Source organism: Hypanus sabinus, chromosome 6, assembly GCF_030144855.1.
Source record: "Hypanus sabinus isolate sHypSab1 chromosome 6, sHypSab1.hap1, whole genome shotgun sequence".
NCBI lineage: Eukaryota > Metazoa > Chordata > Chondrichthyes > Myliobatiformes > Dasyatidae > Hypanus > Hypanus sabinus.
In genome coordinates this window covers 179,963,205-179,987,720 of record NC_082711.1, presented here as the reverse complement: position 1 = coordinate 179,987,720, position 24,516 = coordinate 179,963,205, and the positions used below count along the sequence as shown (strand labels likewise).

Genomic DNA, 24,516 nt, shown 5'->3' with positions numbered 1-24,516 from the left:
TTGACAGTCTGATGGGGAGATGATGTTTGGTTTGATTGTCTGATCAGGAAATGATGTTCGGTTTGACAGTCTGATGGAGAGATGATGTTCCTTTCAATGGTCTGATGGGGAGATGATGCTCCTTTCAATGGTCTGATGGAGAGATGATGTTCAGTTTGACAGTCTGATGGGGAGATGATGTTTGGTTTGACGGTCTGATGGGGAGATGATGTTCGGTTTGACAGTCTGATGGGGAGATGATGTTCCTTTCAATGGTCTGTTGGGGAGATGATGTTTGGTTTGACGGTCTGATGAGGAGATGATGTTCCTTTCAATGGTCTAATGGGGAGATGATGTTCCTTTCAATGGTCTGATGGGGAGATGATGTTCCTTTCAATGGTCTGATGGGGAGATGATGTTCAGTTTGACAGTCTGATGGGGAGATGATGTTTGGTTTGACAGTCTGATGGGGAGATGATGCTTGGTTTGACAGTCTGATGGGGAGATGCTGTTTGGTTTGACTGTCTGATGGAGAGATGATGTTCCTTTCAATGGTCTGATGGGGAGATGATGTTCCTTTCAATGGTCTGATGGGGAGATGATGTTCGGTTTGACAGTCTGATGGGGAGATGATGTTTGGTTTGACAGTCTGATGGGGAGATGCTGTTTGGTTTGACTGTCTGATGGAGAGATGATGTTCCTTTCAATGGTCTGATGGGGAGATGATGTTCCTTTCAATGGTCTGATGGGGAGATGATGTTCAGTTTGACAGTCTGATGGGGAGATGATGTTTGGTTTGACAGTCTGATGGGGAGATGCTGTTTGGTTTGACTGTCTGATGGGGAGATGATGTTCCTTTCAATGGTCTGATGGGGAGATGATGTTCAGTTTGATAGTCTGATCGGGAAATGATGTTCGGTTTGACCGTCTGATGGGGAGATGATGTTCGGTTTGACGGTCTGATGGAGAGATGATGTTCCTTTCAATGGTCTGATGGGGAGATGATGTTCCTTTCAATGGTCTGATGGGGAGATGATGTTTGGTTTGACAGTCTGATCGGGAAATGATGTTCGGTTTGACAGTCTGATGGGGAGATGATGTTTGGTTTGACAGTCTGATGGGGAGATGATGTTTGGTTTGACGGTCTGATGGGGAGATGATGTTCCTTTCAATGGTCAGATGGGGAGATGATGTTCCTTTCAATGGTCTGATGGGGAGCTGATGTTCGGTTTGACAGTCTGATGGGGAGATGATGATCGGTTTGACAGTCTGATGGGGAGATGATGTTCGGTTTGACGGTCTGATCGGGAGATGATGTTCCTTTCAATGGTCAGATGGGGAGATGATGTTCGGTTTGACAGTCTGATCGGGAGATGATGTTCCTTTCAATGGTCTGATGGGGAGATGATGTTTGGTTTGATGGTCTGATGGGGAGATGATGTTCCTTTCAATGGTCTGATGGGGAGATGATGTTTGGTTTGACGGTCTGATGGAGAGATGATGTTCCTTTCAATGGTCTGATGGGGAGATGATGTTCCTTTCAATGGTCTGATGGGGAGATGATGTTCAGTTTGACAGTCTGATGGGGAGATGATGTTTGGTTTGACGGTCTGATGGAGAGATGATGTTCCTTTCAATGGTCTGATGGGGAGATGATGTTCCTTTCAATGGTCTGATGGGAAGATGATGTTCAGTTTGGCAGTCTGATCGGGAAATGATGTTCGGTTTGACCGTCTGATGGGGAGATGATGTTTGGTTTGACGGTCTGATGGGGAGATGATGTTCGGTTTGACAGTCTGATGGGGAGATGATGTTCCTTTCAATGGTCTGATGGGGAGATGATGTTTGGTTTGACAGTCTGATGGGGAGATGATGTTCGGTTTGACAGTCTGATCGGGAGATGATCCTTTCAGTGGTCTGATGGGGAGATGATGTTTGGTTTGACAGGGTGATGAGGAGATGATGTTCCTTTTGTGGGTGAATCTTACATCTTTTGTGTGTTTGCTTTGCAGGACTGAGCAAGTTTAGTGGGGTGAATACTATTGCCGAGGCAGTGAACAGCAGCAAAGGTCTGGCAGCTCTGAGCTCTCTGCCAGAATCTGTCTCAAACACGGAGCTGGATGGCTTTATCCAACTGCAAGTACAATATGGAGCAGGAACGCATCTCAGAGACAGGTACAACTTCATGTCTCTGGTTGTGGTTAATCACAACAGTTTTAAATATCTCTGAAAATATATGTCTTGTCTTTATGCTGAGAAAATCCAGGATTCTCCCTACCCTCTGCTCTCTCCCTCACTGGGGAGGCTCTGTTAAGTTTCTTTAGATGCAGAGGTCATACCATGACCGCGTCCTCCCGCTGAAGCCCAGCCTGTGGCGTTTCTATGACTATGTCCTCGGCCCCTCTCATGATAAAGAAAAGGACCCAGTGTACTTTCACAGTGATCGCCGATCTGTGTTCTGTTTCGCTGCATTCTATAAGGAGTGTGTACATTTCATTCTGGTTCATTTATTCATCACGAGAAAGTTGAAGAGATCACTAAGGAGTGGTGTGGCAGCCCGCAAGTATCACCACACATCCTGACACCAATGTAGCACGTCCACAATGTTCAGCAGAACAAAATCTCCCGTGACTGAAGGAGTTTCATCCCGGTACTCCGTATTCCAAAGGTGTACAGTTACAGTTAGGGTTAGCAAGATGTTGGTGCGAAAACATGGCGATACTTGCGCCCCCTCAAACTGTGTTGGTCATTGATGCATACAACATACTTCACTGTATGTTTCCATGTAGATGTGACAACTACCACTAATTTTTAATCTTTAGCCATCCCCAGGGGCTAGTGGGTCTTCTGCACTTTTCTTTAAAATTGCCTCATTTTGTTCCTCTAAAACTTCTTTGCATTAAACCGTTTCTGTCGTACATCTGGCATCAGATTCCATTGTCCATGAATCCTTCTCATTAGTTACTGCACTAAGGTATTCCTCACGGGCAGAAATGATACAATTTAATGAATGCACAAACTAAAAGTGGTTTCAATACTCAGTCCTGGGGAATCCCACTGCATAATCTCTCACGCTGCAAACCATCGCCACGCACAGCAATTGTCTTAACCTCCACCCCCGACCAAAGGTCGGAACTCTCCTCGTTGAAACTTCCCATCCCAATCTGAACCTGCAGACACGTTCTGTCGACGTTTCTTCCTCAGCCAACTCCACTAAAAACAGACCAATTAGTCAAGGAGCTTCATGTAGTCCATGAGATTTGGCTGTATACAAAGTGCCTGTCTCATTTGCTTACATAGCAAGTCACTTCAGGATGAAAACACTTTATAGAAGTGCTGAGATGTATTTAGACAGCTTTACAAAAGTGGTTGAGTTCAAATGTAGACATTCACATCTGTACAGAATGCCCTCTCATAAGGGGAGCATCACATCCACAGTAATAATTCTAAGTCATATTAATAGATCCCTAGATTCTGGAAATTGTCCCAGAGGACCGGAAAACTGCAAATGTCATTCCATTCTTTAAGAATGAAGGGAGGCAGAAGAAAGGGAATTACAGGCCAGTTAGCTTGACTTCAGTGAGTAGTTTGGAAGATGTTGGAGTTGATCATTAAGGATGAGATCTCAGGGTACTTGGAGGCACATGGTAAAACAGGCTGTAGTCAACATGGTTTCCTCAAGGAAAAATCTTGTTTGACAAATCTGTTGGAATTCTTTGAAGAGATAACAAGCAGGATAGACAAAGGAGAATCAGTTGATGTTGTGTACTTGGATTTTCAGAAGGCCTTTAACAAGGTGCCACACATGAGTCTGCTTAACAAGATCAGAGCCCATATTATTATGGAAAGATACGAACATGGATAGAAGATTGGCTGCCTGGCCTGAGGCAAAGAATGGGAGCCTTTTCTGGTTGGCTGCTGATGACTAGTGATGTTCTACAGGGGTTGGTGTTGGGACCAAGGCTTTTCCCGTTATTTATCTATGATTTGGATGACAGAATTGATGGCTTTGTGGCCAAGTTTGCAGACAATACAAAGATAGGTAGAGGGGCAGGTAGTGTTGAGGAAACAGGGAGTCTGCAAAAGGATTTAGATAGATTAGGAGGATGGGCAAAGAAGTGATAGGTGGAATATAGTGCAGGGAAGTTCATGGTCATGCACTTTGGTAGAAGGAATAAAGGCATAGACCATCTCTTGTGATCTAATAATTTATTCTTAGATTAATAATAAACTAATTACAATTCCAGGGTTAATAGCCAGCAAGTGAAGTGTTATTATACTATTGAGTGATGAAGATTTATTTACAAATGTTCCTGCCTTTCTTCAACTTTTGACCACAGAAACACCTGCAGGATCAATCCTTTGGAATATAACAGCGATCAATAATTCTGGTTTAAACCGTAAGATATAGGAACAAATTAGGCCATTTGGCCCATCAAATCTGCTCTACCATTCCATCAAGGCTGATTTATTATCCCTCTCAACCCCATTCTCCTGCCTTCTCCTCATAGGTTCGATATTGTCCTTTAAAGTAAAATTGGATAGGTATATGGACAGGAATGGAAGGTTATGGGCTGAGTGCAGGTCGGTGGGACTAGGTGAGAGTAAGCATTTGGCATGGACTAGTAAGGGCCGAGATGGCCTGTTTCTGTGCTGTAATGGTTATATTTATCATTATTATTGTTATGAGCAGAGACAACATCTGCCGGAAGTAAATTCCTTGTATGTGTACAGGTACTTGGTGATTAAAGTCTGATTCTGATTCTGATATAGTCACAACCTTTGGTGCCTTGACTATTCAAGAATCTATCAACCTCTGCTTTAAATGCACCCAATGACTTGGCCTCCACAGCCATCTGTGGCAATGAATTCCACAGATTCACCAGGCTCTGCTGAAGAAATTACTCTTCATCTCTGTCCTAAGTGGATGTCCCTCTATTCTAAAACTGTGCTCTCTGGTCCCAGACCCCCTCCCCCACAGGAAACATTCTCTCCACGTCCACTTTAGGCCTTTCAATATTTAGAGATCTATTCCCCGTTAAGGAGCTGTTTCTCAGTACTGTAGCTCAGTACCCTGGCACATGGATAGCCTGGTTTCGTAATGAGGAAGGAAGGAAGATGGACGGGTCTGTCCCTAGCCACTAACGTACAAATACAAGGCATGTCGTGGCTTGTACACTCCAGCAGTGACTGATTCCACAGCAAAACCCACCTTACCTGGATGGGAATTGTAAACATTTGGGTCAAGAGCCCAACGTTTCGTCTGTCACCAGATCACAGTAAGCTCTCCACACTGCTCAACACCATGAGTGGAGCACGTGGCCAAAATTATTGACTTTTAACGATTTTTGCGTGCAGCTACAGTTTCTGTTTAACATCAGTATTAATTCCGAAAATAAAAGCAAACGTCATCAGTCATCATCGAGAAGCAGAGAGGAGCTTAAATAGATGACCATAGTTAGTCTTGAGGCCTCGGTCAATCAGAGCTGACAATGGATGTTGTGTTCCAGTTGCCTGGGCAGCACGAGATGGAGAGCAAGCTGTTGTCCGTGTATCTAGCTGCTGATGAATCCAAAGCAACGACCGTTTGGTACCAGCAGGCGTCACAGGAATTGCCAGTCAGTGTTGAACTCAACCAAGCTGGGAGCCTTAGGGACTCCGGCTCCAATTATTCCTCAGGGGCTGCCAACCATGGCTGACCAGCCCCATCTGTCTGAAGCAACTGGCTTTAAGGCAGCAGTAACCCGCCTTCGCCCCTTCTCCTGTCAGTAGAAACGGTCCTGCCGGGATTGAAGAACGGGAGCTGGACTCAGTTGTCAGAGGCTATTTGAGTATTTGAGACGCAGGCCATACGGAACATTTAATAGATAGTGGGAATTTAACCCCCCCCACCCCCACCCCTGGCTGCGACCACCTTAAGGAACCCATATTCAGTATGAAAAAGATTCATATTCTGACTCATTTATTTATCATGTGTACACCGAAACTTGTAGTTTGTGTTAACCAACACACCCGAGGATACACTGGGAGCAAGTGTTGCCACACATTCGGCACCAAGAGCAGGACCACAGGGTTCAGCAGAACATCACAAACAAGAAAACACATGAAAGGAAGATTAAATGTTACGCACACAAAATGCAGGAGGATCTCAGCAGGTCAGGCAGCATCTGTGGAGAGGAATAAGCAGTTGATGTTTATTCAGTTGAACAACACAAACAGCAACGCGTTGTTGAACATTAGTAACGGTAGCGTAGCAGTTAACATGGCGCAGTTATAGCCCGGGGCGTCGGTGCTCAATCCCTTCCTCATCTGTATGTCGAATGTGTGGGTTTTCCCCCACAGAACTTGCCTCTGATCTCCCCTTTAAATCTCTCACCTTTGACCTTAAACCTGTGCCCTCTTGCTAAAGAGGTGAACAATTGTGTGCCTTCCTGATGTATGTGATGAGGCTTTGCGGTCAAATCAGGGTTCAATTCCCACCGCTGTCTGTAAGGATCCTCCCACATTCCAAACAGGGTTAGGAAGCTGTGGGCTCACTGTTAGCATCAAAAACATGACAAATCTTGCAGGCTGTCCCAGCACATCCTCGGTGATTTCATTTGATGCAAATGACACATTACACTGTATGTTTCGACGTTAATGTAACAAATAAAGCTAATCTTTGAATCTTTACTGTTGGATTGTGTCATTTGAAAATAACTGAGCAGCATCTATGTTAAAATGTTTGAGCACAAACGAGAGACAATCTGCAGATGGATGTGTGTGTTGCTTAAATCACCAAGCGCTCATGGAGTACTCTAACGCGGTGTCTTTTCCAGGTGAAAGATTTAAACAAGATTTCTAATCTGGCAGTAGCAGCCCGTTATTGTAACAAATCCCCATTGTTCAGTGTGTCAGCTAATCGCCCCAGTTGGTGATGTGACACATTGAAATGTTACTTCTCCGCCAGTTGAATCTCTCCCACGTCTGAGAGTTTCACTCTGCCCGTTCAATCACTGGCTTTCGTTGTCAGGAGGCAGCTGGCTGGGTACAACCACAGTCTGATGTACTGGGGAGTGGCAGGGGAGAGTGGAATGGCATTCTTCCCCAAAGATCCTCACTGCCTGCTCTGTTACCCCCCCCCCCCCCCCCCGGCATCATCACCACCATCTGTGTAAGCAAACAAGATAAAGGCCGTAAGTCAAAGGAACAGAGTTAGGCCATTTGGTCTGTCGAGCCTGTTCTGCCATTCAGATTAACAGAAAACAGACTAAAACTGAGTTTTAATTTTTAAAAATGCTGATGCACTGACACTAGGCTCAGGGAGTTATGTCAGATCCATAGAAAGCCAAAATTCACAGCTGGACACCGACACCTTTAGAAGAATTTCAGATTCTAGGAGAAGTTACACTAGATTTGTCACGATGTTTCTGAGGACGAGGAATTGTGATGACAAGAAAACAAATGTTCAACAAAATGTGGCCCCATGACAGGAGGTTCAGGAAAGGCTGCAGTTGAGGTTCACTGGGATGCTGCCTAGATTAGAATGAACTAAAAGAATCACAAACAAGAGAAAATCTGCAGATGCTGGAAATCCGAGCAGCACACACAAAATGCTGGAGGAACTCAGCAGGCCAGATAGCATCCATGGAAAAAAGTACAGTCAATGTTTCAGGCCGAGACCCTTCAACATTTCAGCCGGGCTTTTTCCATAGGTGCTGCCTGGCCTGCTGAATTCTTCCAGCATTTTGTGTGTGTAACTATAAGGAGGGGTTGAACAAAATCGGATTGTTTTCCCTGGAGTAGTGTTGGTTAGTGCTATGCAATTATAGCTTGGGAGTTCAGAGTTCAATTTTTACACCTTCTGTAAGAACGTTTCTACATTCTTACCGTGAACATGTGGGTTTCCTCCCACTTTCTAAAGACTTACGGGTTAGTAGGTTAATTGGTCATTGTGAACTGTGACTCACCAAGGGTTAAGTGGGTGGGTTGTTGGGGGTGCGGTTCGTTGGCCCGGAAAGGCTGGTTCCACGCTGTATCTCTAAATAGGAGACCGTATAAAATCCTCAGAGATAGAGATCGGTACTGTATGCCTCTGTGATTTCATTTGGTTAGCTGCTGGATGGCATGGTAACACAGTGGCTTACAAACACCAGCGATTGGGGTTCAGTTCCTACCACTGTCCGGATGGAGTATGTGCGTTGTTTCCGCTGGGAGCTCTGGTTTCCTCCCACATTCCAAAGACGTACAGGTTAGGGTCAGTGAGTTGGGGGACATGCTATCTTGGCACCAGAAACATGGTGACACTTGTGGGCTGCCCAGCACATCTCGAACTATGTTGGTCGTTGACACAAATGACACTTTTCACTGTGTGTTTCCATGGATGTGTGACAAATAAAACTTGTCTTTCTCCTTAAATCTTTGAAAGCTGTTGAGGTGCAGAAATTGCCTCTCACTTCCATTACTGCTTGTGAGTGCAGACATAGTGAACAATATGCATGTTGTTGTGTTTAATCCTCAAAAAACCTGTCCTCGAGCGAACAGCACATCCCAGTAAAATTAATTCCAGCCTCGAGCTTGCATTACAAGTTGGTCTCAAGTGAGAAGTTGCAAAAGACAGCACCTTGTGCCTGACAGCAAGTTCCATCACAGTGAGCCCGAGACTAGCCTTGGTGTTTGGTTAGACGGGCTGCAAACGATTTGTGAAGCTTCTGTCAGTTTGCACAACAGCAGACAGCACGGTCTCCGGTGACTGATGGGTCAGGTAGAGTGACGCTTTACAGCAAGGTTTACCCTCACACCCCACCGTCCCCCTGCTCTCTCTGTGGCCGACAGCATTCCCAGGGGGTCGTACTTCCCTCCTGCCATATCCCAGTGGCCAGGCATATTTGGAGTCTCGGGTTATGAGCCCTTTGGGCCTGTGCAGTGAGCCGTAGAGTGTCGGCCTCTGAGGTTTCTAGAGCACCTGTGTTTGTTATTCATTATTTAACTGGAGTCATTAAGCCCTTTAATAATCTCTTTAATATTTTGATTAGCACGCGTTTTCCGCAAACTGCGATTATTTAAAGGAGACTCCTGATTAGCGCTTATCTGAGGTTCTAAGAATGATTCTTGTGATGTCACTCAGTTGATCCACCAATATTCTGTTGAAATCCCTATGTATAACTCTTGTCTCTGTCCCTAAGTGGGAGCCTGTTGTTCGACCTAGTGTGCACCATGATGGTTTCTCCAGGAACACAACCGGCTCATATACACAGGGACAAAGCAAAATCAAAGTCAAGTTTATTATCATCTGCACAAGTCTGTGGAATGAATCTGAGCAGCAGCATCACGGGCAGAGAGCATCAGATCAGCAGCATTCACAAGAAAAGCATCAACTACATGTAAACTACGCAAGTTTTGCAGGAAAGCTCAATCACAACAAAGAAAGTGAATTGGTCAGTTGCTGAACTGCAGTGATGAGGGTTTTGCTGGTTGGTTCAAAGACCGAATGGTTGCAGTGAAGTAACTTTTCCTGAACCCAGTGATGTGGGATGATGGATGTTGCCTTCCTGAGGCAGCGACTCCTGTAGGTACCCCCGATGGTGGGGAGGGATGTGTTTGTGTGGATTAGGCAGAGTCTCTTCAAACACCTGTCTTGTCTGGTTTCATTGTCTAAACCCTTGCTGTGCTGCAGTTTCCACAATTCACAGAAATCTCTGATGATTTTGTGGTGATAATAGGAATGAGGGTCCGGTGCCCACAGGGACGGTGTCCACAGGGATGGTGTCCACAGGGATGATGTCCACAGGGATGGTGCTGCAGCAATGTATGAATGTGTGTCAGGCAAAGGGGGGGGGGGGGCGGGGAAGCTGTAGAAGAACATCTGTTAGTTTTTTAAACTTTACTTAGAGATGCCACACAGTAACCAGCCCTCCGGCTCCATTGGGCCTGTGCTGCAATACATCCATGTGACCCATTCACCTTCTAACGCGTATGTTTTTGGACTGTAGGAGGACAGCAAAGCACGTGGAGGAAACCCACTCTGTCACGGAGAGAACGTACAAACTCCTTACAGATGGTGCTGGAGTTGAACCTGGGTCATTGGCACTGTGACCGTTACACTACCATGCCAACCCGAATGCTGGTAACTAAAGTCTCCTTGTTTATCAGCAGGTTTTGTGATGAGCCAGGCTGGCCAGACAGAGCATATGTCAGTCCACAGTGCTGTGTGCCATGGACCACCAGACCTCTGCTACCTACCAGAATCACTGGACAACACCTCTCTCATCAGCCAGCAGCAAGGCGACACTCCGCTGCTGGCAGTGGAGATGCCGCAGCACCTTCTGCACTCTGTGAGTAGCATATACACCCGTGCATCTGACACCGCCCCGTGCTCCCTCTCCCGCATTCGCAGTTCTCCAGCCTGGGACAGAGGCCAATCATCAGATACAGTCCCCTAACAGATGACGTTGGAGTTAAACTCTGACACTCCAAACTCTAATAGCCTTGTGCTCATTGCTAAGCTGTGATAATGCCCCACAATAAAAAGTTCTAAAGCGCAGAACCTCTTCATTCAAAACTTCAACAGTGTTGTTAGAGATTCAAGACTGTTTAATGTAATTTCCAGGACACAAATGTAAAGGAGAATGAAATTATTGTTCCTCTGGATCCAATGCAGCTCAAAAAACACAACAAAATAAAGGGCACAATAATAAAAAACACAATAAATATAAATACATAAGAGAGTTTCTCTACACAGTTTGATTGTATGTCTATAAAGTGACACCAGGGACAGGAGTGTGTAGGTGACTCTGACAGGAAATGATAAAGTAGTGGTGACTGGGAGTGCAGAGGGGTGGGTGAGTGGATGAAGGGGTTGATCAGGTCACTGCTTGGAGTAAGGAACTATTCTGGTGTAGTCCAAGGGAAATTGATGTGGTTCTGTGAATTGTGCATTTGACAATGAATATTTCTCTATATCAGCTATAGTTCACGATGAACTAGATAGTTCAGAATGTACCATTCACCATGTACAGTATAAATGACATCTGCCCTGCAGGTTAGAGTCATAGTAAAGTACAGCACAGGAACAGGCCCTTCAGCCCATCTGGCCCATGCCGAACCATTTAAGCTGCCTACTCCCATCGACCCACACCCGCATCACAGCCTTCCCACACATATACCTATCCAAACTATGCTTAAACATTGAAATCGAGCCTGCATGCACCTCTTGCATTGGCAGCTCATTTCACACACTCACCACCCTCATGTTCTCCTTAAACCTTTCACCCTTAACCCATGACCTCTGGTTGCAGTCCCACCCAACCTCAGTGGAAAAAGCCTGCTTGCATTTACCCTATCTATACCCCTCATAATTTTATATACCTCTATCAAATCTCCACTCAATCTTCTACATTCTGAGGAATTAAGTCCTAATCTATTCCGTCTTTCCTTATAACTCAGATCCTCCAGTCCCGGCAACGTCCCTATAAATTTTCAAAGATTAGAGGGTTCAACATCTTCTAGTAATTAGGGCACAAGAGAAAGGGACTTGTAAAAACAAGAATCCAACCCATATCCACAAAGGTTGCTTTTCCACCTCAGAGTGGGTGGGGTCATGGGTTACGGGTGAACCTGAGGGGCAATTTCACTCATGAGTGGGGAAAATGCTGCCAGTGGAAATGGTGGATGTGGGTTCGGTTTCAAATTGGATTAGTACATAGGTGGACGACTATGGTCCGGGTGTAGGTCAATGGGACTAGGCAGATTAATAGTTCAGCATGGGTTAGATGGGCCGAAGGGCCTATTTCTGTGCAGTAGTGTTCTCTGATAATATAACTCTAAAGGGAGGTCAGCACGTCCCTTGAGGCAACGAGCTAGTGTAATGTTGCTGTATGCCACCCTACACTGAGACACACTCACTCCTTTACCTCTGAGCAATGAGGCGTAAAGGATGTCATTCTGAATTCTTCCATTTTAATTGCTGAAGTGCAGGGGAAGTGATACCAGATTCGAGTTACAGACACAACCTCAGGAACCGTTGGCTGGAAAGTGAATTGTACCAGACTACAATGATCGGTGACACCTAATCTTGAGGGTTAGGTTTCGACAAACAATCTCAGGATAAGGTTGCCTGAGTTGGAATTCAGAATTCCCAAGGGGCCCATTGAGTGTGCCACTCAACTTACAGCCCCGTAAAGTGTGAATAAACTTTACAGACCAGTGCAAGTCTGAGAATGAAGTGACCTCTTCACGGTGTATCAAGTCTTCAGGGGCGTGCGCACAGTCTTCTTCCTGGGGCTGGTGAATCAAGAGCTTGGGACAAGTTTAAGATGAGAGGGGGAAGATTTAACAGGAACTTGAGGGCAACTTTATTACGAAAGGCTGATATCCGATTCAGATTCAGGTTTATTATCACCGGCATGTGACGTAAAATTTGCTAACTTAGTAGCAGCAGTTCAATGCGAGGGTTCACTCTCTTTAAAGACAGCCTATCATTGGCCTCTGAGACGAAGATCACAGGGTCATCAGATGCAGTAGGGATCTTCACAGCTGTAGTTGTGTTCTGCCTTTCAAAGGGGGCATAGAAGGTGTTGAGTGTGGCATCGCTGCCATTCATGCTATTGGGTTTCACTTTGTAGGAAGTAATGTCTTGCAGACCCTGCCAGAGTTGTCATACATCTGATGTCGCCTCCAACCTTGTTCGCAATTTCTAAGTGGAATGACTTGGTTGAGGCTTTTAAAAGACGGTTGGACAGTAGATGAATTAGAAAGGTCCAGGGCCTCCTCTAATGCTATGATGGAGCTACTCTCAGGGTGGAGGAGTGACACCTCATATTCCATCTGGGTAGCCTCCAACCCAATGGAATGAGCATCAATTTCTCAAACTTTCGGTAATTTCTCCTCCCTTCCTCCTTCTCTTTTTCCATTCCCCATTCCAGCTCCCCTCTCATCCGTTCTCTTCTCATCACCTGACCATCACCTCTTTCTGATGCCTCTCTTCACCTTCGCTCCCATGGTCCACTCTCAGATTCTTTCCTCATCAGCCCTTTACCCTTTTCACCCATCACCTTCCAGCTTCATCCCCACCCTCTCCATCTGTCCACTTTCCCCTCACCTGTTCTCACCTATAACCTGTCAGGTTGTACTCCTATACCTCTGCCCCCTTCCTTTCCAGGGCTGAAGCTTTGACTGTTTATTCCCTGATGCTGCCTGACCTGCTGAGTTCCATCAGTGTTTTGTGTGAGTTGCTTTGGAAAGGTTTAGAAGGAGATTGGCAGCAATGTTCCCTCTGAGGTGTGTGTGAGTGTGCACACGTACTTTGCTACTAGTGCACAAAGGAATTTAAGCTGTGCACCAGAGGTTGTCACCCTCTATCTCGCTGGTGTATTAAGCATTGTTACACAATCACATTTCGTTTTCCAGTTTCTGACGCAGACGGTGTTGACAACGTGATGTTTGCGATGATTTGTCTGCAGATTTTAGAACTGGCAAAGGGCGTGAAGCGCAAAAGAACTGCTGGTTCATTTGAAGTGTAATGGTTTAATCAAACAATAGAAATGGCTACACCGAAAGCTCATGAAGTCGGGAAGGTGCAGCTATGAGAAATATTTATGTACAATACAGAAACTGGTGTTACCTGCATGTACTGTTGTGATACAAGAGTTGCTGGAGAATTTGTAAGAGTTAAGAGAGAGGAGTGATGTTTGAAAACTTGACTTTTTAAAGCATCATTTCACAAGCAAATCACACGTAGACTGTGTACAAAAGCTCCAGCAGGAAAATCCTTCATTACCCATTTACAGGGCTGATTCGTATGTTCTGTGAGGGTGCAGATGAACGAGAGTGAAAGTGATCAAACCCAGAGGAGATCAAAGTTCTTACTGACAGTTATTTTCTTTCTTTTGAACAATGAACAGCAAATTGGACTTGGTGGCTTGTTTTGTTAGAATAGCTTTAGGTTTACTTCCACTTAAACATTCTGGACACAGATAAAGAATTGCACAGCACAGATTTTTGCGCACACTGGCTATTACAAATCAGCAGCAACATTGATTAGCAGATGGGTCTGAATTAAATAGGGCCTCTTGGTCAGCATGAAGCAGCTGGGCTGAGCAGTAACTGGAACAGCCTCTCATTTTAACTGGAGATCCCTCCTGCTGGCACAGAGGGGTTTGAAAGTTACAATTCTGCTGCTGTAACCGCAGAAGAGTCTCTGCAGAGCCTCAAGTTCAATTATCATTCAACCATACACGAATATAGGCAACTGAAACAGCATTCTTTCAGAGCTAAGGTGCGAAGCACATTACCAACAGTACCCAGCCCATAGCACATATAGTTACAATAGCAGAAATTCAGTTACAAAAAATATATAGCCCAAGGCCTCGAGTGGCAGGGCCTGTAAATTAATGGTGCATGGAATGAGGTCATGGTCTAGCTTGTTCTTCCACTGAGTGAACACTGGATGGCAGCACGAAAAGGAATGGCCAGCCCCAATCGAGATGGATTTCATTGTGCCAAAGCAGGAGTCGGCCCCTCAGACCTTGTCGACGATATCCACTCTCTGGATGAGGATATTTCTCCTCATCTCTGTATTGTAACAGTGAGCCTGTACCCCAGTCCTTCTGCCTCAGCCAGAGAAAACATTAGCTCCACATCGACCTATTGAGAACGTTGTGAGACACCACATCCTTCTAAATCAAAGAGTCTGTCCTCACAAGACAATTGCCCCTTCTGTTCTCAGAGTCCTGGAGACAGGCCTTTCAGCCCATCAAGTCCATGCAGGCCAACAATCACCCATTTACTCCGACCCTCTACATTGGAACATAGAGCACAGTCCAGGCCCTTCGGCCTCGATGGCTGCCGACCTTTTACTTTACTTTGAGATTCATCTAACCCTTCTCTCCCACATAGGCCTCAATTTTTCTTTCATGCACGTACCTATCCAAGAGTCTCTTAAATGTCCCTAATGTATCTGCCTCCACCACCACCCCTAGTGGATTGTTCCACACATTCACCAGTTGCTGTGTTTTTTTTTTAAAAACCTACCTCTTTCATCTCCCCGATGCTTTCCTCCAATCACGTTAAGATTATGTCCCCTCTTATCAGCCATTTCTACTCTGGGGAAAAGGTTTCTGGCTGCCCGCTCTATGCCTCGTACCATCTTGTACACTTCAATATTTCCTCATATGACGTGCTCTCTAATCCAGGCAACATCCTAGTAAATCCCCTCTGCTCCCTCTCTAAAGATTCCACATCCCTCCTGTAATGAGGCACCCAGAACTGAGCACAGTCACAGTTTCTGCTTCTTTACCAGGTTCCGAAATCCGGGTACGAGGCCAAACCCTTGGCTGCTCATGGCCTTGAGCAGGTGGGACACCGTGAGCTACTACATTACCAGTCTCCAGCACAACGTGACTACTGTCCTCCTCCTACTTCGCGGCAGCAGGTAAGTCCATCACTAACATGGCTGACGTCACTGGGAAATGGCCAGCAGAAAGCAGCAGCCTCGCCTTTGGCTCAGTCATGACCAACAGTCACACCTTCTTCAGAAGATCTGCATCAAATTCAACAATCAGAGTTAGAAATGAACAGTTCAGGGGGAAGTCAGCATCCGGAATACGTTCAATTCCAAAGGGACTCATCTATTAGACCATAAAACGTAGGAACAGAAATAGATTGATTGTGCTATTGAGTCTCCTCCACCATTTCATCATGACTGATTTATTTTCCCTCTCAACCCCCATTTTGCTGCCTTCTCCCAATAACATTCGATGCCTTTACTTTTCAAGAACCTGTCAATCTCTGCTTTAAATGATCAAATGCCCAATGATCTGGCCTCCACAGCCGTCTGTGACAATGAATTCCACAGATTCACCACTCTCCCTAAAGAAATTCCTCCTCATCTCTGTTCTAAAGGGTTGCCCCTTTATTCTGAGGCTTTGTCCTCTGGTCTTAGACTCCCTTATCATAGGAAAAATCCTCTCCACATCCACTCTGTTGAGGCCTTTCAACATTCAATAGGTTTCAAAGATGTCACCCTGCGTTCTTCTAAACTCCAGCAGGTACAAGCCTGAAGCTAGTGAATGCTCCTCATACTCAAACCTGCTCTCAATACTCCATGCGGTCTGTCCAAATCCACAGCATTACATGCTGGTTTCTAAGTCAAGATGTTGACATTTTTCTTCCAGAGACTTACTGGTCAGTCTGTGCTGATCCACACTGGCCCCTGGCCTTTCACTGAGTCCATCTCTAATGGCTGTCTGTATCTTTGTTCCCCAGTATGTTGGTTGCACCGGGCGCATCACGTCATCTGTTCCCTACCCCTACCAGAGGATTGCACCTCACATTAACCAGGATCCGCACCATCTGCTATACCCGAAGCCCATTTACTCTTACAGGTAAAGTTAGCACCAGTGATCGGCCGTCACTCTGTCCATACAACGTTGTGTGCAACAACTGAGGCTGATTCTCAGCTGATACCATGGTAACATGGGACGACAGGTCTGGTTCAGGGACGACTGGTTTGGTCCATGGTCAACTGGTCTGGTCCACGGACGACTGGTCTGGTTCAGGGACGATGTGGGATGACTGGTCTGGTCCACGGACGACTGGTCTGGTTCAGGGACGAATGGTCTGGTCCACGGACGACTGGTCTGGTTCAGGGACTGACTGGTCTGGTCCAGGGACGACTGGTCTAGTCCAGGGACAACTGGTCTGGTCCACGGACGACTGGTCTGGTTCAGGGACGACTGGTCAGGTTCAGGGACGATGTGGGATGACTGATCCGGTCCAGGGACTGACTGGTCTGGTCCAGGGACGACTGGTCTGGTCCAGGGACGACTGGTCTGGTCCAGGGATGACTGCTCTGGTCCACGGATGACTGGTCTGGTCCAGGGACGACTGGTCTGGTCCACGAACGACTGATCTGGTCCAGGGACAACTGGTCTGGTCCACGGACGACTGGTCTGGTTCAGGGACGACTGGTCTGGTCCACGGACGACTGGTTTGGTTCAGAGACGACTGGTCTGGTTCAGGGATGATGTGGGACGACTGCTCTGGTCCACGGACGACTGGTCTGGTCCACGGACGACTGGTCTGGTACAGGGACGACTGGTCTGGTTCAGGAACGACTGGTCTGGTTCAGGGACGACTGGTCTGGTCCACGGACGACTGGTCTGGTCCACGGACGACTGGTCTGGTCCACGGACCACTGGACTGGTTCAGGGACGACTGGTCTGGTCCATGGACGATGTGGGATGACTGATCCGGTCCAGGGACTGACTGGTCTGGTCCAGGGACGACTGGTCTGGTCCACGGACGACTGGTCTGGTCCAGGGACGACTGGTCTGGTCCACGAACGACTGGTCAGGTCCACGGACGACTGGTCTGGTTCAGGGACGACTGGTCTGGTCCACGGACGACTGGTCTGGTTCAGGGACGACTGGTCTGGTCCACGGACGACTGGTCTGGTTCAGGGACGACTGGTCTGGTCCACGGACGACTGGTTTGGTTCAGGGACGACTGGTCTGGTTCAGGGATGACGTGGGACGACTGGTCTGGTTCAGGGACGATGTGGGATGACTGGTCTGGTTCAGGGACTGACTGGTCTGGTCCAGGGACGACTGGTCTGGTTCAGGGATGACTGGTCTGGTCCACGGACGACTAGTCTGGTCCACGGACGACTGGTCTGGTTCAGGGCCGACTGGTCTGGTACATGGACGACTGGTCTGGTTCAGGAACGACTGGTCTGGTTCAGGGATGACTGGTCTGGTCCACGGACGACTGGTCTGGTCCACGGACGACTGGTCTGGTCCACGGACGATGTGGGACGACTGGTCTGGTCCACGGACGACTGGTCTGGTTCAGGGATGACTGGTCTGGTCCACGGACGACTGGTCTGGTCCACGGACGACTGGACTGGTCCAGGGACGACTGGTCTGGTTCAGGGACGACTGGTCTGATTCAGGGACGACTGTTCTGGTTCAGGGGCGATGTGGGATGACTGGTCTGGTTCAGGGACTGACTGGTCTGGTCCAGGGACAACTGGTCTGGTCCACGGACGACTGGTCTGGTCCAGGGACGACTGGTCTAGTCCAGGGACAACTGGTCTGGACCACGGACGACTGGTCTGGTTCAGGGACGACTGGTCTGGTCCACGGACGACTGGTTTGGTTCAGGGACGACTGGTCTGGTTCAGGGATGATGTGGGACGACTGCTCTGGTCCACGGACAACTGGACTGGTTCAGGGACGACTGGTCTGGTACAGGGACGACTGGTCTGGTTCAGGAACGACTGGTCTGGTTCAGGGATGACTGGTCTGGTCCACGGACGACTGGTCTGGTCCACGGACAACTGGTCTGGTCCACGGACGACTGGACTGGTTCAGGGACGATGTGGTATGACTGGTCTGGTTCAGGGACTGACTGGTCTGGTCCAGGGACGACTGGACTGGTTCAGGGACGACTGGTCTGGTTCAATTACAATGTGGGACGACTGGTCTGATCCAGGGACGACTGGTTTGGTCCAGGGACGACTGGTCTGGTTCAGGGACGACTGGTCTGGTCCACGGACGACTGGATTGGTTCAGGGACGACTGGTCTGGTTCAGGGATGACGTGGGACGACTGGTCTGGTTCAGGGATGACTGGTCTGGTTCAGGGACAATGTGGGATGACTGGTCTGGTTCAGAGACTGACTGGTCTGGTCCAGGGACGACTGGTTTGGTCCACGGACGACTGGTCTGGTCCAGGGACGACGGGTCTGGTCCACGGACGACTGGTCTGGTCCACAGACCACTGGTTTGGTTCATGGACGACTGGTCTGGTTCAGGGGCGATGTGGGATGACTGGTCTGGTTCAGGGATGACTGGTCTGGTCCACGGACGACTGTTCTGGTCCACGGACGACTGGTCTGGTTCAGGGCCGACTGGTCTGGTCCACGGACGAATGGTCTGGTTCAGGGACGACTGCTCTGGTTCAGGGATGACTGGTCTGGTCCACGGACGACTGGTCTGGTCCACGGACGATTTGGGACGACTGGTCTGGTCCACGGATGACTGGTCTGGTTCAGGGACGACTGGTCTGGTCCACGGACGACTGGTCTGGTTCAGGGACGACTGGTCTGGTTCAGGGACGATGTGGGATGACTGGTCTGGTCCACGGACGACTGGACTGGTTCAGGGACGACTGGTCTGGTACAGGGACGACTGGTCTGGTTCAGGAACGACTGGTCTGGTTCAGGGACGACTGGTCTGGTCCATGGATGACTGGTCTGGTCCACGGACGACTGGTCTGGTCCACGGACGACTGGTCTGGTCCACGGACGACTGGTCTGGTCCAGGGACGACTGGGCTGGTCCAGGGACGACTGGGCTGGTCCACGGATGACTGGTCTGGTTCAGGGACGACTGGTCTGGTCCACGGACGACTGGTCTGGTTCAGGGACGACTGGTCTGGTTCAGGGACGATGTGGGATGACTGGTCTGGTCCACGGACGACTGGACTGGTTCAGGGACGACTGGTCTGGTACAGGGACGACTGGTCTGGTTCAGGAACGACTGGTCTGGTTCAGGGACGACTGGTCTGGTTCAGGGACGATGTGGGATGACTGGTCTGGTCCACGGACGACTGGACTGGTTCAGGGACGACTGGTCTGGTACAGGGACGACTGGTCTGGTTCAGGAACGACTGGTCTGGTTCAGGGACGACTGGTCTGGTCCATGGATGACTGGTCTGGTCCACGGACGACTGGTCTGGTCCACGGACGACTGGTCTGGTCCACGGACGACTGGTCTGGTTCAGGGACGACTGGTCTGGTTCAGGGACGATGTGGGATGACTGGTCTGGTCCACGGACGACTGGACTGGTTCAGGGACGACTGGTCTGGTACAGGGACGACTGGTCTGGTTCAGGAACGACTGGTCTGGTTCAGGGACGACTGGTCTGGTCCACGGATGACTGGTCTGGTCCACGGACGACTGGTCTGGTCCACGGACGACTGGTCTGGTCCACGGACGACTGGTCTGGTCCAGGGACGACTGCTCTGGTTCAGGGATGACTGGTCTGGTCCACGGACGACTGGTCTGGTCCACGGACAACTGGTCTGGTCCACGGACGACTGGACTGGTTCAGGGACGATGTGGTATGACTGGTCTGGTTCAGGGACTGACTGGTCTGGTCCAGGGACGACTGGACTGGTTCAGGGACGACTGGTCTGGTTCAATTACAATGTGGGACGACTGGTCTGGTCCAGGGACGACTGGTTTGGTCCAGGGACGACTGGTCTGGTTCAGGGACGACTGGTCTGGTCCACGGACGACTGGATTGGTTCAGGGACGACTGGTCTGGTTCAGGGATGACGTGGGACGACTGGTCTGGTTCAGGGATGACTGGTCTGGTTCAGGGACAATGTGGGATGACTGGTCTGGTTCAGAGACTGACTGGTCTGGTCCAGGGACGACTGGTTTGGTCCACGGACGACTGGTCTGGTCCAGGGACGACGGGTCTGGTCCACGGACGACTGGTCTGGTCCACAGACCACTGGTTTGGTTCATGGACGACTGGTCTGGTTCAGGGGCGATGTGGGATGACTGGTCTGGTTCAGGGATGACTGGTCTGGTCCACGGACGACTGTTCTGGTCCACGGACGACTGGTCTGGTTCAGGGCCGACTGGTCTGGTCCACGGACGAATGGTCTGGTTCAGGGACGACTGCTCTGGTTCAGGGATGACTGGTCTGGTCCACGGACGACTGGTCTGGTCCACGGACGATTTGGGACGACTGGTCTGGTCCACGGATGACTGGTCTGGTTCAGGGACGACTGGTCTGGTCCACGGACGACTGGTCTGGTTCAGGGACGACTGGTCTGGTTCAGGGACGATGTGGGATGACTGGTCTGGTCCACGGACGACTGGACTGGTTCAGGGACGACTGGTCTGGTACAGGGACGACTGGTCTGGTTCAGGAACGACTGGTCTGGTTCAGGGACGACTGGTCTGGTCCATGGATGACTGGTCTGGTCCACGGACGACTGGTCTGGTCCACGGACGACTGGTCTGGTCCACGGACGACTGGTCTGGTCCAGGGACGACTGGGCTGGTCCAGGGACGACTGGGCTGGTCCACGGATGACTGGTCTGGTTCAGGGACGACTGGTCTGGTCCACGGACGACTGGTCTGGTTCAGGGACGACTGGTCTGGTTCAGGGACGATGTGGGATGACTGGTCTGGTCCACGGACGACTGGACTGGTTCAGGGACGACTGGTCTGGTACAGGGACGACTGGTCTGGTTCAGGAACGACTGGTCTGGTTCAGGGACGACTGGTCTGGTTCAGGGACGATGTGGGATGACTGGTCTGGTCCACGGACGACTGGACTGGTTCAGGGACGACTGGTCTGGTACAGGGACGACTGGTCTGGTTCAGGAACGACTGGTCTGGTTCAGGGACGACTGGTCTGGTCCATGGACGACTGGTCTGGTCCACGGACGACTGGTCTGGTCCACGGACGACTGGTCTGGTCCACGGACGACTGGTCTGGTTCAGGGACGACTGGTCTGGTTCAGGGACGATGTGGGATGACTGGTCTGGTCCACGGACGACTGGACTGGTTCAGGGACGACTGGTCTGGTACAGGGACGACTGGTCTGGTTCAGGAACGACTGGTCTGGTTCAGGGACGACTGGTCTGGTTCAGGGACGATGTGGGATGACTGGTCTGGTCCACGGACGACTGGACTGGTTCAGGGACGACTGGTCTGGTACAGGGACGACTGGTCTGGTTCAGGAACGACTGGTCTGGTTCAGGGACGACTGGTCTGGTCCATGGATGACTGGTCTGGTCCACGGACGACTGGTCTGGTCCACGGACGACTGGTCTGGTCCACGGACGACTGGTCTGGTTCAGGGACGACTGGTCTGGTTCAGGGACGATGTGGGATGACTGGTCTGGTCCACGGACGACTGGACTGGTTCAGGGACGACTGGTCTGGTACAGGGACGACTGGTCTGGTTCAGGAACGACTGGTCTGGTTCAGGGACGACTGGTCTGGTCCACGGATGACTGGTCTGGTCCACGGACGACTGGTCTGGTCCACGGACGACTGGTCTGGTCCACGGACGACTGGTCTGGTCCAGGGACGACTGCTCTGGTTCAGGGATGACTGGTCTGGTCCACGGACGACTGGTCTGGTCCACGGACGATTTGGGACGACTGGTCTGGTCCACGGATGACTGGTCTGGTTCAGGGACGACTGGTCTGGTCCACGGACGACTGGTCTGGTTCAGGGACGACTGGTCTGGTTCAGGGACGATGTGGGATGACTGGTCTGGTCCACGGACGACTGGACTGGTTCAGGGACGACTGGTCTGGTACAGGGACGACTGGTCTGGTTCAGGAACGACTGGTCTGGTTCAGGGACGACTGGTCTGGTCCATGGATGACTGGTCTGGTCCACGGACGACTGGTCTGGTCCACGGACGACTGGTCTGGTCCACGGACGACTGGTCTGGTCCAGGGATGACTGGGCTGGTCCAGGGACGACTGGGCTGGTCCACGGATGACTGGTCTGGTTCAGGGACGACTGGTCTGGTCCACGGACGACTGGTCTGGTTCAGGGACGACTGGTCTGGTTCAGGGACGATGTGGGATGACTGGTCTGGTCCACGGACGACTGGACTGGTTCAGGGACGACTGGTCTGGTACAGGGACGACTGGTCTGGTTCAGGAACGACTGGTCTGGTTCAGGGACGACTGGTCTGGTCCATGGATGACTGGTCTGGTCCACGGACGACTGGTCTGGTCCACGGACGACTGGTCTGGTCCACGGACGACTGGTCTGGTCCAGGGACGACTAGGCTGGTCCAGGGACGACTGGGCTGGTCCAGGGACGACTGGGCTGGTCCACGGACGACTGGGCTGGTTCAGGGACGACTGGTCTGGTACAGGGACGACTGGTCTGGTTCATGGACGACTGGTCTGGTCCACGGACGATGTGGGACGACTGGTCTGGTCCACGGACGACGGGTCTGGTTCAGGGACGACTGGTCTGGGCCACGGACGACTGGTCTGGTTCAGGGACGACTGGTCTGGTCCACGGATGACTGGTCTGGTTCAGGGACGACTGGTCTGGTCCACGGACGACTGGTCTGGTCCACGGATGACTGGTCTGGTTCAGGGACGACTGGTCTGGTCCACGGACGACTGGTCTGGTTCAGGGACGACTGGTCTGGTTCAGGGACGATGTGGGATGACTGGTCTGGTCCACGGATGACTGGTCTGGTTCAGGGACGACTGGTCTGGTCCATGGACGACTGGTCTGGTCCAGGGACGGCTGGGCTGGTTCAGGGACGAGTGGTCTAGTCCAGGGACAACTGGTCTGGTCCACAACGACTGGTCTGGTTCAGGGACGACTGGTCTGGTTCAGGGATGATGTGGGACGACTGCTCTGGTCCATGGACGACTGGTCTGGTCCACGGACGACTGGTCTGGTACAGGGACGACTGGTCTGGTTCAGGAACGACTGGTCTGGTTCAGGGATGACTGGTCTGGTCCAGGGACGACTGGGCTGGTCCAGGGACGACTGGGCTGGTCCACGGATGACTGGTCTGGTTCAGGGACGACTGGTCTGGTCCACGGACGACTGGTCTGGTTCAGGGACGACTGGTCTGGTTCAGGGACGATGTGGGATGACTGGTCTGGTCCACGGACGACTGGACTGGTTCAGGGACGACTGGTCTGGTACAGGGACGACTGGTCTGGTTCAGGAACGACTGGTCTGGTTCAGGGACGACTGGTCTGGTTCAGGGACGATGTGGGATGACTGGTCTGGTCCACGGACGACTGGACTGGTTCAGGGACGACTGGTCTGGTACAGGGACGACTGGTCTGGTTCAGGAACGACTGGTCTGGTTCAGGGACGACTGGTCTGGTCCATGGATGACTGGTCTTGTCCACGGACGACTGGTCTGGTCCACGGACGACTGGTCTGGTCCACGGACGACTGGTCTGGTTCAGGGACGACTGGTCTGGTTCAGGGACGATGTGGGATGACTGGTCTGGTCCACGGACGACTGGACTGGTTCAGGGACGACTGGTCTGGTACAGGGACGACTGGTCTGGTTCAGGAACGACTGGTCTGGTTCAGGGACGACTGGTCTGGTCCACGGATGACTGGTCTGGTCCACGGACGACTGGTCTGGTCCACGGACGACTGGTCTGGTCCACGGACGACTGGTCTGGTCCAGGGACGACTGCTCTGGTTCAGGGATGACTGGTCTGGTCCACGGACGACTGGTCTGGTCCACGGACGATTTGGGACGACTGGTCTGGTCCACGGATGACTGGTCTGGTTCAGGGACGACTGGTCTGGTCCACGGACGACTGGTCTGGTTCAGGGACGACTGGTCTGGTTCAGGGACGATGTGGGATGACTGGTCTGGTCCACGGACGACTGGACTGGTTCAGGGACGACTGGTCTGGTACAGGGACGACTGGTCTGGTTCAGGAACGACTGGTCTGGTTCAGGGACGACTGGTCTGGTCCATGGATGACTGGTCTGGTCCACGGACGACTGGTCTG

The 24,516-nt window shown here is 50.5% G+C and overlaps 1 protein-coding gene across 1 annotated transcript in view; it reads left to right on the top strand.

Annotated features, from left to right (window-relative positions):
- Positions 1-24,516, top strand: part of LOC132395134 (forkhead box protein N1-like) — a 255,271-nt gene that overhangs the window by 167,248 nt on the left and 63,507 nt on the right. The window contains exons 3-6 of the mRNA XM_059971435.1: positions 1,992-2,154; positions 10,114-10,292; positions 15,257-15,388; positions 16,222-16,340. Of these exons, the coding sequence (XP_059827418.1) occupies positions 2,100-2,154; positions 10,114-10,292; positions 15,257-15,388; positions 16,222-16,340 (485 nt within the window). The 5' untranslated portion in view covers positions 1,992-2,099. The remainder of the gene's footprint in view (positions 1-1,991; positions 2,155-10,113; positions 10,293-15,256; positions 15,389-16,221; positions 16,341-24,516) is intronic.